The following is a 19,604-nucleotide window of genomic DNA, read 5'->3' as shown; positions in this document are numbered from 1 at the left end:
AATTTTGCTGACTTCTATTTTTTGAAGATAAATCAATAGAATTATATCTTTAATTTTATTTAAAGCTTACAGCGCAATTAAAGTTAAAGTAATATTATTAGTCTTCACTTGGTCTTCATTTCTTCACCAACGAGCCGTCCGTTTGACAAGACGAGCGTACGTTCAAATATATGAAGATTTTATGTTAGGTAAGTATGTAATTCAAACAATGCATCACCTCTGACGGTAATTAAAATAGTTTATCTTTACAAATCTATTCTTATTAGATTATTATTTTTAAATCTCCTTGTCTTATTTTCCATATTAAAGTAAAGCAGCAATTTTATATCATTTAAAAGTTTGTTACTGAGTCTGAACTCCGAACGCTCCACAGATATTCTGGAGAGTGGGAAATTCCTGGAATTTCCAGCTAAAGCACGCTAAAGTAAATAATATTGTTGATGTTATTGTTATCTATCACGCACACACTTCCTATTCCTACGTAATGTGCCCGATTAGGGTAGAATACCTATTGCTTTATGGTGTTATTACATTGTAGTATAGTTATGCGGCTTTAGCTTAGTGCGCATTTCTAATGTACGGGAGAGGTGTACTGGTGTTATTTACATTGGAACCTGAAATCACGAACATAGAACTTAATATTCGAACTTGAACTTGGATTTCACAAGGTGTACTGATAAGTGATATTACTGATGTGACATTAACACTTTTTCCCGCGTTTATTGAGTGATTCTGAAGTAAGTATATTTTGTTTATGATTATGATTCATCGCTTGTTGTATACTTGTACATGGTCCTATGGAATTTATGGATATAATTAATATAACATGAGTGGACCTGAAGTGCTGATTGTATGTAAATGAGATAGTTTTGTTTCAAGCGCCGTTATATTTATATGCAAAGAGTATAATAATATTGGTTAGATGGTTTTTTATATAAAGTCTGATTCATGAATGCAATGCATAAGTATTGAATACATTATTTGTTTGTAAGTAAGTAGTAAACATTTTAAAAAAAGCTCAGCAGGCAGCTTAAGTGCTACACATGTGTCTTTTAATTATGCATTTATTTAGGAATTCCCCTCTGGTTTGTTCTTTGCTCCTTTTGAATGCGCTCCTCGCATCAGCCTCTCAGTGTGATTTGTTTGCAAGCAGACTGATGGCTGGCATGACTGGTTGTGCGTGATGAATGTTTCAAGGTTCTGTGAGATGATGGATGCACATCCTTCTACTGTTTAAAATGTCCAATTATTTATGTTTAGATGTCAATAGGTATTGTAATTTGTGATGAATTGTATACATATTGTATTCTTTTTCTTTAATTTTCTGTGTAAGTTAGCAGTGGTTTGGTATTTTTACTGTTATGCTGTTTAACTTGTTTGAATTAAATAATAAGTAAAATTAAAAGAAAATAAAATTTATGGCTTATGAACATACATTGGATTCTAGGGGGCATATTGTATGACGGGATCCCTATCCGTCATACAATTTGCCCCCTAGAATCCGATGTTTGCTTATGAGATGTGCAATATCATTTATGTGCTATTAGTTGGTTTTCTATAGATTGTGTATAACTGTACACCAACATTGTGTGGTTTGTTTGTCTTATATGTCTATATACTTATTTAACAGTGATTGGAAACTGATAACACCGAAAAAAAAGATTTATTTATTATTTGTTAAGCAGGCGGGTTATTCCCACTAGTTACCACCAAGTTCTTACCAGGACATTATTTTTCCCAGTAGTTACCAGTGGTAAAAGGTGGGAAAAAAATTCCCAGTAGTTACCACTGCACTGGTAAGAACTTGGTGGTTACTAGTGGGAATAACCCATGCAGGCAGGCAGTTGCAGTAACTGACAATGCCTGTATCCAGATTCATTTTAATAAAGTTTTCAGTGTTGAGTAGAATTTGCATTGCGCTTGTCTAATTTATTCTTAAATTCATTGACACTTTGGTGATACTATATCCTCTGGGACATTGTTCCAAGCTTTAACCACTCAGTTGCTTATGAAGTGTCTATTTATCTAAGATATGTTCATGATATGTTATAAGAAATATATACCTTCATCTGTTATTTATTTTTGATTAGAAATAAATGATAGATATAATATTTGACACATTTACTGTACATCAGTGGACCTTATGCCTTTTGTAATAAGTGTTGCTGTTTGTATACATACACCCCAAAAAATAACTTGTGTCATTTTAGTCAGAAAAACAAAACATCATTTTGTGTGTTGTTTCAGGTAACCATGGATTCTGACAGTTCAGATAGCGACGTTGGTCAGAACAACCATAATCTCCGGTTTAATGCTAAACAAACGGAAGCAGTGGTTAAATGTGTGGAGTGGGTATTAAATGTTATATCAAAAAAGGCTGCGGGAAGTAAAAAACATGTTAAAAAACCCATTCGAAAAGAAAAAAAAGCAAAGCCAAAAAAGTCCGAAGTTGCTGATGTACAAACGCATATTCGAGCTTTGTGCGATATGTTCAAAAGCATAGCTTTTTCATCGAGATGCCCTCAAGTAGACGTTCCTGGACCTTCTATACACAGTGAAGCAATTCCTGGGCCTTCTAAACACAGTGAAGCGGTTGCTGGGTCTTCTAAACACAGTGAAGCGGTTGCTGGGTCTTCTAAACACAGTGAAGCAGTTCCCGGACCTTCTAGACACAGAGAAGAAATTACTGAATCTTCTAGACACAGTGAAGCAATTCCTGGAACTTCTAAACAGAGTGACGCGCTTCCTGGACCTTCTAGACACTGTGAAGCAATTCCTGGGTCTTCTAGACACAGTGAAGCTATTCCTAGGTCTTCTAAACACAGTAAAGCATTTCCTGAATCTTCTAGACACGGTGAAGCAATCCCTGGGTCTTCTAAACACAGTAAAGCCGTTCCTGAATGTTCCAGAGGCAGTGAAGTAGTTCCTGGACCTTCTAGACACAGTGAAGCAATTCTTGGGTCTTCTAGACACGGTGAAGCAATCCCTGGGTCTTCTAAACACAGTGAAGCAATTCCTGGAACTTCTAAACAGAGTGACGCGGTTCCTGGACCTTCTAGACACAGTGAAGTTATTCCTAGGTCTTCTAAACACAGTAAAGCATTTCCTGAATCTTCTAGACACGGTGAAGCAATCCCTGGGTCTTCTAAACACAGTAAAGCCGTTCCTGAATGTTCCAGAGGCAGTGAAGTAGTTCCTGGACCTTCTAGACACAGTGAAGCAATTCCTGGGTCTTCTAGACACAGTGAAGTTATTCCTAGGTCTTCTAAACACAATAAAGCAGTTCCTGAATCTTCTAGACACGGTGAAGCAATCCCTGGGTTTTCTAAACACAGTGAAGCAATTCCTGGAACTTCTAAACAGAGTGACGCGGTTCCTGGACCTTCTAGACACAGTGAAGCAATTCCTGGGTCTTCTAGACACAGTGAAGTTATTCCTAGGTCTTCTAAACACAGTAAAGCATTTCCTGAATCTTCTAGACACGGTGAAGCAATCCCTGGGTCTTCTAAACACAGTAAAGCCGTTCCTGAATGTTCCAGAGGCAGTGAAGTAGTTCCTGGACCTTCTAGACACAGTGAAGCAATTCCTGGGTCTTCTAGACACAGTAAAGCAGTTCCTGAATCTTCTAGACACGGTGAAGCAATCCCTGGGTCTTCTAAACACAGTGAAGCAATTCCTGGAACTTCTAAACACAGTAAAGCAGTTCCTGAATCTTCTAGACATAGTGAAGCAATTCCTGGGTCTTCTAAACACAGTAATGCGGTTCCTGAATGTTCCAGAGGTAGTGAAGTAGTTGCTACTTCGAGACACAGTGAAGAAATTACTGGTAATTTCAGACCTAACATCAAAACAGCTCCTGTATCTTTAAGTCATGGCACAGAAAGAGTTGCACCTGAAACCAGTTTTAAAAAACAAAGCGGGGACATTACAAAAAAACGCACGAAAACAACAGAATCTTTTGGAGCCGGTCCTAAAACTGCTACAAGTAGCGCAATAGAAGACCATGGAACTTCTGAAAATTTCACTAATGGAACCTCTGGTATTCCGAGAACTCATGTGGAAGTGGCTACAGGATCTTACAGAACTCATTCTGAAAACATTATTTCCGAATTTTCAGGAAATCAAACAGAAAGATCAGAATTGTCAACAAGTCGTTCTGATGTAGCAGAGCCCAGAACTGACACTAAAACAGCCCCTGAAATTTCAGGCAGTTCTACAAAAATAATGCCTGATACTTCTAAATATCCCTCAACAAAAGCTCAAGAAACTTCGAGTGATAACCATGAAAATGTAGCAGAAAGTTCCAAAACTTTAAAGGATGTCGTCAAGGAAACCTCCGAAACTCTCCCAGGAGCACATAACAGAACTGCTGAAAATCTTATCATAGTCAGTTCTGGACTAGTCCTCGAATCTTCAAGACAAAACATGGCAACAGAGATGTCTAGGACTACAGCAAGTCAGTCTGATGTACCCATATCTGGAACCTCGAGGCATACTGAAATAGTTGCTCCTGATATTCCAGACAGTTCTACAAAAACAATGCCTGGAACTTCTAAAAATCCAACGGAAACAGGCCCTGCAATTCCAAAAACATACCCTGATAATGTTGTAACTGAAACTTCAGCAAGATGTGTCAAACCCGAAGACGACATTTCAAAAAGTCGCACAGAAACAACAAACCCTATAATTTCCCGGAATCACGCAGAATTTATGGTCTCTGGAACTACTGGAAGCTGCATTGCAGACCGTGAAACTGCTTCAAGTCACACAAAAGACCACAATGGAACTGTCGAAAGTCGACCTAAAGCAGTATCTGAAAATTCGGAAAAGCATGTGATAGCAGGTCCTGCCACTAAAACAGTAAACTCTGAAACTATGCCTAGAACAACTAGAAATGATTCTAATGTAGAAATGCATGGGGTTTCAAGTAATAAAGCAGTTATAGAATCCTCTGAAAGTAACAATATAGCTGTTGAATATAATTCTTTAAATAGATATGACGAAGTCCCACCTGCAGAAGGTAATTCACAGATCTGTACTAAAATTAAAGTTGCTACTACAGAAAGTGAAGAAATAAATAATAATATTGCAGCAACGAAAAGAAACACCGAAAAAAGGAAACGTACCAATTCAATTGACGATGGGCCGAAAAGAGCTAGAATTCATGATAAATGTACCTTATGTGGTAAATCAATCAGTAATGAGAAATTTGCCAAACATTATAGGGAGCAACATGGCATACACCATGAAATTCAACACAATAACAGGAATTTCGAAAACAAAATTCATGACTTAGACAAGAGACTACATAACACAAATAGAAATAAAACAAACAATGAGCAAAATTATAAAGTAACAGTTGATAGCAAAAAAAGAACGGCAGCTAGGTCATCTTCTGCACCGAATGAAGATACCAAACAATCTGTTGCTAATTCAACACTTGTTATAATCACGGACAGTGCCGAAGCCAAGGAACCAGAAGGTAAGAAAAAAAGAACATCAACAAGGTCGGATTCTGCACCAAATGAACGCATCGAACAAACAAGCTCTATAATAGTTAAAGAAGAGACTAACCACAATAAAGTATTGGATACCTCTGTCATTGATTTGACTGAAGACGATGATCTTGGTGAGCCCGAACCACCTACACATATAACAGTTACAAAATGTAGCCCGAAACCTGCAGATGATGACCAAACATTGAATGATAGCAAATTCATTGATCCTAGTGATGATACTAGTTTATACGAGACATCTGATGATAATAAAGCCAAAATCGCCCAGGCTTTACTATTGGAAAATGTAAAAGATGAAAAAACAGCCAACAATCAACTTGATATTGAAGTGGTAAGTGATTTCTTCTCTACATTTTCAAATACTGAAAAACCGTCTAATATAGAAAGCCACACAATTGGTAAACAAAGCACAGAGCAAATAACAAAAGTTATCGATCAACGTGATTCTTTAAAAAAGCAAAATGACAGTGAAGGAGTTGCTTCTGAAACATCCAGAAGAGGAATAGGAGTAATCCCCGGGTCTCCAATAACTAACACAAAAATGCCTCAGTGCCGTGTGTGCAAATTAGGCAATTTGTTAAGCTATATACCTTCTTCCACTTCAAAAGTTTCTGTAACTCTAAGCACATCAAAATGTGCTTCTGATTCCGCCTCAGTTTTACTCCCAAGCCGACACTCGAACACAAAACCAAGTGAGCATTTAGAGACTCAAAACAATCCCGCAAATGTACAAAATGCACAAATACACCAGCCTGTTATAATGTCGACGCATCGGCGTCCCGTGTCACCAATATCGCAGGCTCGGGATATTTCTCGTAATACTGAAAATATCTTACCTTGTAATACTAATCTTACTCCATCTACTAGTAGATCAGCACCAAAGCAACACCCAAGTACAACAACACAAATAAACACATCCAATTTTCGGAACACCCCAGCAACATCGGTTCCAGAGCATCCTGGCTACTTTACACAATCATACCGTAAAAAATCAAACACGGCTGTTCAAATACCATTTTTAGTAGACGCTTCAACACGGGAGCTCAACATTAATGTGTATACCTCCCGTTCAAATTTAGCTTCAAGAAACAGAAACGCACAAACTTCCACCGCGGTAAATGATCATATTTCTCATCCACAAACTAACAGCTGGCATAGACCTGTTGAACCGCACAATGAGATAACAGAAAGAATTGTTCAAAGTTTAGCGGTACGAACTCTAAACAGTGTAGCCTCTTTATCGATGCCAACACCTATATTAAACCAAAGACCAAGAGACAACCAAAGAATTAACTCAACTCAATCTTCGTCAAGTTTTCGGCCAAGTGTCTTCCCAAGACAGCAGTCGAGTTTGTTAGAACAAAGACCACGCCCAACTCAAAACGGTCGTACTTGGCATACACCAGTCCGCGACCATAGGACAGATAATTAATACTTTTTAAAATGATTTGAGACAAGTATAAGATGTAATTTAAAGTCCGACCCCGCTAAGTTATCTTACCAAGTGCAACTCTTAAGGTTCCGTCTCACAGGCGCGTTTCCCGAGCGGGGCGTGGCGTTTTAATATGTAAAAGTGGCGCGCCCCACTCACGCCCCGCCCGGAAAACCCGCCTGTGTGACGAAGCCTTTAAGTTTTCATGAAAATTAGGTATTGAAACTGCTTAGTATGTATGTACCTATGTATTATAACTGCTAAGTTGATGCAACATAGCGTTATTGGAGTCTAACAATGTGGTATACAATCGGTGTTAAAACTTGATCTACTTGTAGTCCAATGTGGGGTTGGCCTGTCGAAGTATTTTACAGATGACGCCAGCGTAGGTTTACCTGTCAATCCCTAGGATTGTGTCAAATTCTTGTTTTTTTTTGGATTTTATTGATTGGATGGCCTTTAAGCCTCATAGAAAAAAGTAAAGACGGGGGAAACCTATGCTGGCGCCATCTATGCAACTTATGCAAGCAAACCTTTGACAGTTGCCAACCCCATTGGAAACGACGAGGAACGATTTTATTAATTATTGAAGTTCTGTAGCCATGACATTTGATAAGTATTGAAATAACATTTTGTAAGAGTATCCACCGCCTATCGTATTAACGTATTACTTTATTTTTATAATATTTTAGAAACTTACGCACAAGTTCGTATATTTATAGGTATTACCATAGATGTAAGTAAATTGAGGTAGATATGGTACCAGGTACCAGGCGCACGATCGTGAGCCATTAAATATAGGTTCCGGAACCTATATTTAGTTAGGCGTATAGGTGACGCCAACCTGTCAAGTTGTCAAAATCGTTGGATCAATTTTTAGTTTTGTCAACTATGAACGTCACACGTTGGTCACACGTCTACATAAATAAAAGGTCATTGGGTATTACGGTATTACTTACTTACCTACCTACTTGTCGTTTCGCTGTGACCGAATTAATTTTTTGCAATTTACCTTTAAATGTTTAGATGTTTGGTAGAAGTGCCATTATAAGAATATGATAGCTATACCTAAGTGTATTATTCAAATAATTTTAGTGATTAAGTTAAAACTCTATCGTCTAATATCTTATATGATTGTCGAAATTGTCTATCAAAGTTATTTGTCACAATGACAAAAGAAATATTTCCTGTTTTAATATTTTGCGTAACTAGATACTAGGTATATATGTATGTGTACGTTAGTGTGTATTTTTGCTACATTATTTAAGATTTTATAAACTTTATTTATTTTGGTGGAGACTGGAGGCAATTGGCTACTTTCCTACTAGTCAAATCAGCTTGTTTTTAGGGTTCCGTACCCAAAGGGTAAAACGGGACCCTATTACTAAGACTTCGCTGTCCGTCCGTCCGTCCGTCCGTCCGTCCGTCCGTCCGTCCGTCCGTCCGTCCGTCTGTCACCAGGCTGTATCTCACGAACCGTGACAGTTGAAATTTTCACAGATGATGTATTTCTGTTGCCGCTATAACAACAAATACTAAAAACAGAATAAAATAAAGATTTGAATGGGGCTCCCATACAACAAACGTGATTTTTGACCAAAGTTAAGCAACGTCGGGAGTGGTCAGTACTTGGATGGGTGACCGTTTTTTTTGCTTTTTTTTTGTTTTTTTTTTTTTTTGCATTATGGTACGGAACCCTTCGTGCGCGAGTCCGACTCACACTTGCCCGGTTTTTACAACTGAACGAGTATAGAGTATAGTGACGTCACGGTTAACTCGCCTACTTTTTATATTTCTATCCGATTTATTAAATAGAATTTGTTATTAAAAATAACTTATATCTATGTTTTTCCAATAATTATCTGGTGCTTTATTTCGTGCACGGTGTGAAATGATTTATTTTAAGTAGAGGAAAGTATCCAATTGTTATCTAGAAATATAAGGTGCAGATAAAAGGATGGAATTATCTAAAACCCTTACCTTGTTCATGTTTTTCTCAAGTAGGCTCACTAGAAAAGGCTCCACACAAACCGTTTAAAAAAGATATATCTGTCCAAGGAATTTCGTCAGTAAAAATCGCGCTTTTCTAACTCTGTAGGGAGATCGGCCCTTTCGTGCCTATAGTTTTCAAACTTCCCGCCTTTTATACTGACAAAATTAGTTTATGACATTTATAATGAATAATGATGATACTTCCACACTGTTCTGCCAAAATCGATGCAGAGTTAGCTTAGACAGACTATACGTTTCGTGTTGTACCTACTTATAGTTATTTGTGCCATAACCAGTGGGGAGACACTCCTGACTTCGGTCGAACTCGGCTCCGTTCGGCTCGGCATTGCTCCGAGCAATTATTAGGGTTGGCACCACTTGACTTTCTTGTGCGTGCACGGCCACAGATAAGATAATCACTTGAATTTTGACAACCCTAAATAGCCGAAAGGGATAGTGCTTTATTAGTGCTATATATTAGAAAGGGATAGCACGATTCGACCCTGAATCGCTGTCAAACTTCTGGTTTGTAGGAAGTGTCCTTTCTGTACGGTAGTACTATTATTTATTCTGTGCCATAACGTAACTTTACAGGTCATAATGTTGGAATAATTAAGGCTCCAAATGCTATTTATTGACTTCGATACTTGTTCTTTCACTGATATGTGTTGAAATTGTTAAATATCGAACGGTGTCGCCATCTACACGAGTATATAGGCCAAAGGTATGGCGCCATCTTTTCGAGTATATTTTTATTTTCGGAGGCAAATTTTTTTCTTAGACTTTATTTTATATGGTATGGAGTTATACCTATGTCTTTGTTAATGATATATTTAAAATTAGCCATTTATCGTAATGTTGCATTTTTGTATGTGTGCACTCGTCTGTCGTATGTGTACGTGCCTATGCATGTGCCTATAATATAATTTTTTTTTTATTTTATTTATAATAAGTACTTTATTCATATATATGGTACAAAAACAAGTCAAAAAACAATAAATAAAATAACTTAAAATTACAATTAAACTAAATACAAACTATTCTAAAATAAAATTAAACTAAACTAAACTAAATCTATAAAAGGCCCCTGTGGCAAGGTCCCCAAGATGCTGGCTGCGTTACCCCGCTGAACTGCCAGACTGAAGCGTTGAGCGAGGTAACTGCCAGCTCTTGGGTCCCCAGTTGCGTCCCTGAGTCTCTTTGAAAGGTCTCCAAAGACGGGCGCCAGGACCCCACGGACCCAGGGTCTCGATATAATAATTAATATCTGTACGTGGTCAATGTGTTTAAAATAAATGCTGTTTTTATTTTTTTTTTAAATTATAAGAGTACATTGTTGATGAAAATGACGGTAGAGTTAGACCAAGTTGGCAGCGATTTTGATAGCACAGACTGTGCAAGTGTTATACTAAAACGTCATAATTTCATAGAAGCTTGTAGATTAAAATAACATTTTAACAGTCTGTTCTGTGCTATCAAAATCGCTGCCGAGTTAACTTGGTCTAACTTTATGAGCCATCTTTGAGCACTAGAGCTTCTAAGATATCTTTTCTACTGCATTTATTGTACAAGAGAAAGATTTATGTTTTTAAATTACATATTAATAAATACATTATTGATTGATAATTAAATATACTTTTGTTTCATTTATACCTAATTACCTACTTACTAGACCAGCGATCGGCAACCTTTTAGCAGCCAAGGGCCACATTAGGGCTTGTGCATAAATCATGAAATCACGTGAGGTTCGATAGGGGGGTTAGGGGGAGGGGGTTCACGAAAAAATCACGATACATCACGTTGGGGGAGGGGGGTGTAAGGAAACCTCACGTATATTTTTCTACAGTGAACGAAACTATGAAAAAAACCCGACAAGTGCGAGTCGGACTCGCCCACCGAGGGTTCCGTACTTTTTAGTATTTGTCGTTATAGCAGCAGCAGAAATATCATTGTGAAAATTTCAACTGTCTAGCTATCACGGTTCGTGAGATACAGCCTGGTGACAGACGGACGGACGGACGGATGGACACACAGCGGAGTCTTAGTAATAAGGTCCCGTTTTACCCTTTGGGTAGGGAACCCTAAAAAAACCTTCCATATGAGTATATAGATACTTTATCTTATTTATATTTCCTACTTTGATGCGCACTAGTAATGTACTATTATGTTATGTATTAATATACTAGTAGTTCGCCCCGAACTGAGAACTCGCGGTTTGCCAAAAAATATATAGAGCGATTGACTTTGTTGCACCTACTTACTCGTATCTTCTTCGTCGGTATCACTCTTGACAGAGTGGTAGTGACTTACTCGTATAAGTAGTTCGACATAAAATAGTAGAATATAATTTTCAAGAAAAAAAACCGACTTCTATGGGGGCCGGTGAAAGATTATTGTACATAGATGGTGATTATTGAACTATGTAGAAAAGGAGATAAAACCACCCACTTTTCTAGTAGGTAGCATTTCGTTTCTGTAAGGGTCGCAGTTTTAGCCTCACGAACCCACTTCTCTGATAGCAGTTCGGTTCTGTGAGGATTGCAGTTCGAACCTAACCAAAACCACTTTTCTAGTAGCATTTCGTTTCTGTAAAGCTCGCAGTTCTAACCTAACCTAACCCACTTAACGGCGCGTGCAGTGCGGTGTACGGGGGTTTGAGCGGGAGGGGCTAGTAAGTTTGGCATCATTATATTACTTTTCACCACACCAGCTCGGAAAGGCTTACTTTGCACTTTAAAAACTGATAGCAAAGTTGCATTTTATTCACATGTGAGACAAAGTAATCAAATGCAAATTTTGAGTTGGTTTCTTATGTTTGCTGGTAGAAATGACTTTTAAATGATGATTTTGGATGATACATTTTTAATTACATTCATTTGGATTTGATTTGGTTTGATTTTGTTTGATATTTTACATTTAATATTTGCTTCAGGTTGGTGTGGTGAAAAATTTTGTGTTTCACTCGGGGGCAAATTTTGTTTAACCCTCGTGCTTTGAAACCCTCGTAACGCTCAAGATTCCATTTTTCGAACCACTCGCTATGCTCGTGGTTCAATTTTGGAATCTTTCGCTTGCTCGGGTATCAATATTAGCACGAGCAGTTAAACAACAACTTTGCCCCCTTGTAAAACAAATAACTATTATACCTACATTTTATGGTAGGTAATCATAGTGGTTTATTTAGCTTAGGTATCAGTGGTTTTCCAGGTCAAGGTCCGAGTCCGGGTCCGGGTCCAGTTCCAGGTTCAGGACCAGGTCCAGGTCGAGGTCCAAGTCCAGGGCCCAAGTCCGGCTCCAGGTCCAGATAAGAGCCCGGATCCGGGTCAGGTCTGGCTCCAGGGCCAGCTCCGTCAAAATCGAAATCGCCAAACGTGTAGTCATTGAAGAGTTCTGTTCTGATCATCATCAGCAGTTCCACTTCATCAAATGCGACAGTTTTTAATGCAAATTCTTGATTTTCTTATGAAAATATACAAATCTCTATACGCATGCCTTTAAGATTTGAGGAGTTCCCTCGATTCCTCATGAATACCATCATCAGACCTCGAGCTTGACAAAAATTTGGCTTAAAACTTAACTTGCTTAACAAACATAACGAAGAGGACAAATCGCCAAACGTGAACTATGCGTCGTTGAAGAGTTCCTTTCTAATCATCATCAGCAGTTCCACTTCATCAAATGCGACAGTTTTTAATGTAAATTCTTGATTTTCTGATGAAAATACACAAATCTCTATACGCATGCCTTTAAGATTTGAGGAGTTCCCTCGATTCCTCATGGACACCATAATCAGAACTCGAGCTTGACAAAAATGTGGCTTAAAAACTTAACTTGCTTAACAAACATAACGAAGAGGACAAATCGCCAAACGTGAATTATGCGTCGTTGAAGAGTTCCGTTCTGATCATCATCAGCAGTTCCACTTCAGCAAATGTCACTTTTTTGAATGTATATGCTTGATTTGTTGATAAAACACATAAATCACTATATGTATGCCTTTAAGATTTGAGGAGTTCCCTCGATTCTTCATGGATCCCATCATCAGAACTGGGTTTTGATAAAAACGAGACCAATCTGTATGCATATACATACAATAAAAAAAAAAAAATTTTAAATCGGTCTAGTAATGACGGAGATACGGAGTAACAAACATAAAAAAAATCACAATCGAATCTCCTCCTTTTGAGATTTGGAAGTCGGTTAATAAATGAGGGCGCCACTTTCTACGTAGCTGTCACATTTTTGACGTAAAATGCTTACACATGGCAACAATTTATAGTCTGTCAAGCCATTTCCGTCAGTAGAAAAAAGCGGTTAAAAAATGTAGGCGCGAAGGGTTATCGTCCCATAGAAAATTTGAATATCGCGCCTTTTTCTACTGACAAACTTGTTTGACCGAGTATAGTCTGGAAATTTTAGAGTTCCATTTTATTTTATTTCTACTATTTTATGTCCCACTATAGGCGGCAATGGATCAAAAATCGCGTGGATATATTACAAGGTCTGTGGAGCCCTTAACTGATACTGTATCTGTGGTAAGCCGAAATATTTCGTGTCAAATGTCAAATACTTATGTTTATTTTTATCTTGCTAATTATTGCAAAATGGTAAATTTAAAAACGATATTATAAAAGTGCAAGCCGAGTACTTTCATTTGATACCAAACTCGACCATACTTTCTTGCAAAAAGATGACCAGAATAGCAAGACCCCTCACAAATAGCTTTTTAGCCTTCTAAGCTCTTCTAGCTCAATAACCCCTTGATCGAACCTGCTCATAATTTAATGACTAAAATATAATGCCCTCAACTACACGTTTACCCAATTTAATTTAAATTTGAACAAATTTACTGAAGTTCTTGAGTATCAAACTATCCTCTGATAGTTCAGCTTAAAAACATCGAAATGTCGGGACGTGCCCCTAGCCAGCCGCGTGTCCCAAGTCGAATGTAAGAACTTCGTTCGCTTCGCTCGCTCGTTCGACTATAACTTTAGTAATTAAAACACTTACAACAATTCAATGTCTTTATCTGTTACAAATTATACGTTTTCAGTATTAATATCACACTTTATTTAGTGGCTTATTTATAAACTTATATACATTAAGTTTACTTTCCTTCCTACTTTCATTTCTATGGATGCTTTCATTCTTTTTACTGTTCGCTAATTATTTCTTTATTCTACAAAACTGAAACTACTATATATAGTTCGTTTTTTTAGCATTAGAAATAAGGTAAACAATCTTGATGTGTCTTTTAATTGAAAAACACATTTTAAAAATAAGTTACGGCAAATATGTAACAATTATGAATCTAATACGATCATTTCTATTCTTCTGCTTTCATAAGTAATAGTTTTTGATTTTTAAAAAGCGTTTTTCAATTAAAAGACATGTCAAGATCGCTTACCTTCTATCAAGTTCTTTCTAATGCTAATAAATCAATTAAAGAAAAATAGAATATTGGGCATAAGTAAGAAGTTAAACAGTCCCCGTACCCTCAGGGCGGTGACAAATAAGCATACAGTCCTTCTGTTGGCAAGCAGTCACTGTACACTATAGGGAGCTGACTATCAAGGAAAAGGATGTTGTAGGAATGAACAAATTGGGAAGTTTGCGATTCTGGAAATGGACATGTTAGGAAATTACGAATAGGGAAGTGATAATTTAGGAAGTAGTCAACTTCGGAATCTATAAAGTGACAACTTAGGAAAAGGTCGATGTTGGAGTGGACGAATTAGGAAGTGGACAAGTTTGGAAAGAGACAAATTTGGAAATGGCCAAAGTCGACCGGAGGGAAAATAACGAACATTAGGTACAAACAGCAACACTCCTAACTGTACATCGGTATTATTACAAAAGGCATAAAGTCCACCGATGTACAGTTAACAGTGCGGGCGATGGAGTAAGTTGCAGTGATAACAGAACTGACCCTCTCCCCTGCAAACAACTGTTTTATGCCTAATTAGGTACAGTTACATAATGTTTTATCTTCGTATATTATTAAGCTCTGTGATGTGTTTAGGAACCAAATGTAACGACCGGCATTGCGGCAACCTTGCTCTGTTGCACATAATAATCCATACTAATATTATAAATGCGAAAGTGTGCCTGTCTGTTACCTCTTCACGCTTAAGCCGCTGAACCGATTTAGTTGAAATTTGGTATAGAGATAGTTTGAGTCCCGGGAAAGGACGAAGGATAGTTTTTATGTTGGAAATCATCCCTGAAGACTGTGCAAAGGAGGGTGGAATTAAAGGAGATAATGAATTGCCTAATAATTTAAGTAAGCAATGCGCGAATTGAATGATTGCTATTAGCATTATCCAGTCGCTATACCTACTTTAGCTGCTGTCACTAATAACTAGTATACTATAACTAAAGTAATTAAAACACTTACAACAATTCAATGTCTTTATTTGTTACAAATTATACGTTTTCAGTATTAATATCACACTTTATTTAGTGGCTTATTTATAAACTTATATACATTAAGTATACTTTCCTTCCTACTTTCATTTCTATGGACGTTTTCATACCTAATTAGTAATTACGTACAGTTACATAGACTGTTTTATCTACGCACATATGCTCTATGATGAGTTCAGGGAACCGCATGTTACGACCGGCATTGCGGCATCCTTGCTCTGTCGTGGATATTATATAGGTGACGTCAGAACGGTCATTTTACAATAAAGTGGTGTTATACTTAGATTGTAAACAACGAAACAAGCTAATTAAAATCAAGTAAAAAGACGTCCATAGAAATGACTCGTAGCGATACAAGTTGGAATGCATATATATATGAAAGTATATAATAGTTATATATATTATATGTATATTTTATGGAAAGGACTGAGAAAATAAAACTTTGTCGCGTGATTATCTACAAAGCTACACTTATTCAATGACCAGTTTACTAGAATAGTTGAAAATTTATTTAAATTTGTAAAGAATTACTTCCCAAGTGGGAAGGGTGGTATTCCATTCCACCTGTCCAATATGTGTCTTGCGTCCCACATTTTACTTAGTGAGAGAGTGAGTTGCACAGACATTGGACCAAGATATAGGACAGATGGAATACAACCCTAAAGGCCTAAATATGCCCTTTGACCGTTAAAGACGTCAATTGACGCGCGTGGCTACAGCCCAATCAACCTTCGTGGATTCCGACAAGGTTCATGATGACACGCCGCGCACGTTCAAAGGGTTAACCTTTTGGACGCCAATGGCCGATATATCCGCACCACAGGTTCAACGCCAAAGACCGATTAATCGGTCACAGACCACAAAGCAACATAGGCCTACGCACTTATGCGTAAAGTTCAATTTCAGTTTTGACACTTCGGTGACGTGGCGTCCGAGTGACAGCTTTTGTGTTTGACACGGCGTCGAAAAGGTTAAAAAGGAACTGAAGCTGGCACTTATGTTTTACGAAAGGGATACATATAGATGGTCAAACAAATCTTGTCAGTAGAAAAGGCGCGAAATTCAAATTTTCTATGAGACGATATCCCTTCGCGCCTACATTTTTCAAATTTGCCGCCTTTTTCTAACGACAAGATCTGCTTGGCCATCTATAGTTTGTTCCTTATATGACTTAAGACCCCATCAACGTGCACACTAGCGCCACTGCTAAAAAATCGCAAACAAAAAATGCGTCCAAAGGGGCTATTCATAAATTACGTCATTTCAAATTAGGGGGGGGGGGGGTCTGGACATCGGATGACGGTAGCATGAAGTAGGAGGAAATGGGGGCTTTTGAAGCATGACTTTTGGATGATTATAGGGGGGGGGGGGGGGGGTCAAAAATCGTCAAAAATCGATGACGTAATTTATGGACAGCCCCAAAGTTAAAACGGTCGTTTTTGTTTTGAGTTCATAGTTCGACGAATCCAGCAACATAAAAACTAGTTCGATGTATTCAAAAGTATAAATACAAAATACAGTACGTAGCGGCCCCCTTTTTTTAAATATCTTTCGTTAAATTTAAATAATCACGATGATTTAGCAGTGGCGCTAGTGTGCACGTTGATAGGCTCTTCTTAAGAGGCAGGTAAATTGAAAAAATAACTAAACATAAATAAAACGAAAGTACTGAATTTGTATAAATTATATTATTAATAAAAACAACCAATAAATGAAAAAAAAAAAACTTCAAAAATACCTTCAAGGCAAGGAAAATATCTGTCTAGAACCGATACAAAGATTAAGTTCTTTCTTTAGTACAAAATTAAATTATTCTTAATATATATTTAGACGAGTTAATGATAAAGACTGGTCTTCATGCAATTCTAATCGTTTGACTGTCCGTAGACAAAACGCGGATTCGGAATTCTACAGCGACACAAGCAGTTTTTATTATTTACTCGTCTTTGGTTGACAACTGTTACACAGTTAATTCAGATATAGATGGTCAAGCCAATCTTGTCAGTAGAAAAAGGCGCGAAATTCAAATTTACTATGGGACGATATCCTTTCGCGCCTACATTTTTCAAATTTGCCGCCTTTTTCTACTGACAAGATCTGCTTGACCCAGTATAGTTAAAAAGTAAAATTGTTATTTAAATGTGTTATTTCCATGTATCAGCCATCTTAAGGTGCATTTGGGTTATTTCGAAACACCCCGAGACGTCGGCTAATCAAAAATTGTTTATATAGTTTGGCCCAGGACCGTCTCATTTCAAACATAGACAGAGAGAATCATACTGTCTTTGTCTTACGCTAGTACTAGCACCCAAAAGAAAGGGATAAGCAAAGTTTTCTTTGTTCTTATTTACTGGCTAGTTGTGTTTGCCACACTATAATTCCATCATATCAGAGTCCATTTACGGAATTACCCAAATATACCTAATTTGATTTTCAGGCATAGGTACATAAATAATTACTTTTAAAAAGACTAGTCACCAATGAAAATTAAAAAATATTTAATCACAAAATTTGTTTCTTTGCTCTAAAGTTATCGTCTATCGATCAATAGTTATTTACGATACAAGTGCGGAAAATAGGATATTCGAAACGAGTGACGATAAATTAAAACGCGAGTTGCGAATTACCTTTTCGCACGTGTATTGTACAACGTTTTACAGTACATATGGCCCTTTAAATTTTCGACATATGCACGTATTGTGTCAATTACCGCATTAGGGCGGTAAAGTAGTATCATATGCACTGTAAAAATGATTTACACACACTTACTTGCTCTAACATATTAAAATCAATTTTATCACCTCGCCTGCTATATACTTTCTGACCTGACTGATATAGCATAGTAAGTCTGATGCATGTTTTAATGTTTTGTGCAATAGAAAAACAGCACAATATATTATTTACCTTAAAATTATTTATTTGCGCTTTGGAATTACAAAAAAATACATATATACAAAGATGTAAACGACGTTAGATTTGTTCACTCCATTTCGAAACTAGTTACTAAAGTGAAAGTAAGTATTAATATTATTTTTACATTTAACATTCATTAAAAAAACTGCAATTAACACTACTATAGTTCGTTTTTTTTAGCATTTGGTAAAAGGCAAACAATCTTGATGTGTCTTTTAATTGAAAAACGTTTTAAAAATAAGTCACGGCAAATATGTAACAATTATGAATCTAATACGATCATTTATATTCTTCTAAATTTCAAATGCTAAAAAAAAACGAACTATAGTGGAATGAGAAAACGCGTAAGAATACATATAATCAAGACAAAGTTCCTAACTGATACCATGTTTTCCTTTTTGTAACTGAATTAATAAAAATCTACTCGAAATTAGTAAGGAAATGTCTACTTTAGGCATTGGTCGATGTGAAATTAGGCATACATATGAATAGATAGACATGTGAATTGAAAATAAATAACGAGAAATAAGCTGAAACAGTCATCCAAATATTTTTTCATTTCGTCAGGTGACACCAAAACTCACTAATTACCACCATAAGTTCATAGCCATAGTGAACCGTATTAGTACTCAAATAAGGTTGATTTATGTTTAATTATTTTTTAGTAATCAATGAGTTTCGCTTGTCACCTGACGATTTAGTAATTGAGATACTTACGTTACTTTTACTTATAAAATTCAGTTAACTTAAAATAATTTTAAATATGTGGAAAATGGCTTACGTAAATCAGATCTAAGTTCTTACAAAAAATCTCGCAAGCCATACTTTTAAGGACGGGATTTAATTAATTAGATAAAAAACTGATTGTAGCAAATCTTTGAACTCCGTTTGCATAAATATGACACATGTTCAAATAAAACAATACAATAATAAAAACTACAAAAACACTTTAAAACATGTGTAAAGATGTAGTGCCTAATTGTTTTCCATCGTATTTACTCGGAAACGTTCGTATCTGTCATGCTACTTCATACAACCTCAGTACTTTTTGTACCGAGACTGACTGAAATAGCGAGACGCGTTCGTACGTTTCCGTGAAATTACGAAGGATAATAATTATTGTAATAAACATTTTGCGATATACAAATCGCTTTCTCGCGTTCGAGTCGTTTGACACTTATCGCTGTGGATAAAACGTCTATAATGTTGTAAATAATACAAAATGAATACTGATAAAAGCAATACAATAAAGAAAATATAATATGTAAAAATTAAATTCTTTGAACAATCGTTTCATCAATGGCGATCGGTAACAATTCTCAACA

At 36.8% G+C, this 19,604-nt stretch overlaps 2 protein-coding genes across 2 annotated transcripts in view; both read left to right on the top strand.

Moving 5' to 3' along the window:
• LOC134802113 (dentin sialophosphoprotein-like) overlaps positions 1–19,604 on the top strand; it is a 174,580-nt gene that overhangs the window by 24,204 nt on the left and 130,772 nt on the right. The gene's annotated exons all lie outside the window — the stretch shown is intronic.
• LOC134802195 (mucin-5AC-like) lies at positions 385–6,979 on the top strand. The gene is made up of 2 exons (XM_063774790.1): positions 385–737; positions 2,248–6,979. Exon 2 carries the CDS (start codon positions 2,254–2,256, stop codon positions 6,946–6,948), a length of 4,695 nt encoding a protein of 1,564 aa, XP_063630860.1. The 5' UTR covers positions 385–737; positions 2,248–2,253; the 3' UTR covers positions 6,949–6,979.

Source organism: Cydia splendana, chromosome 24, assembly GCF_910591565.1.
Source record: "Cydia splendana chromosome 24, ilCydSple1.2, whole genome shotgun sequence".
Taxonomy (NCBI): domain Eukaryota; kingdom Metazoa; phylum Arthropoda; class Insecta; order Lepidoptera; family Tortricidae; genus Cydia; species Cydia splendana.
Note: the sequence above shows the minus strand (reverse complement) of the source record. Positions and strands in the feature narration are given on the sequence as shown.

Excerpts from the sequence above, each read along its gene's own strand:
- LOC134802195 (XM_063774790.1), top strand. The coding sequence starts at position 2,254 with ATGGATTCTGACAGTTCAGATAGCGACGTTGGTCAGAACAACCATAAT.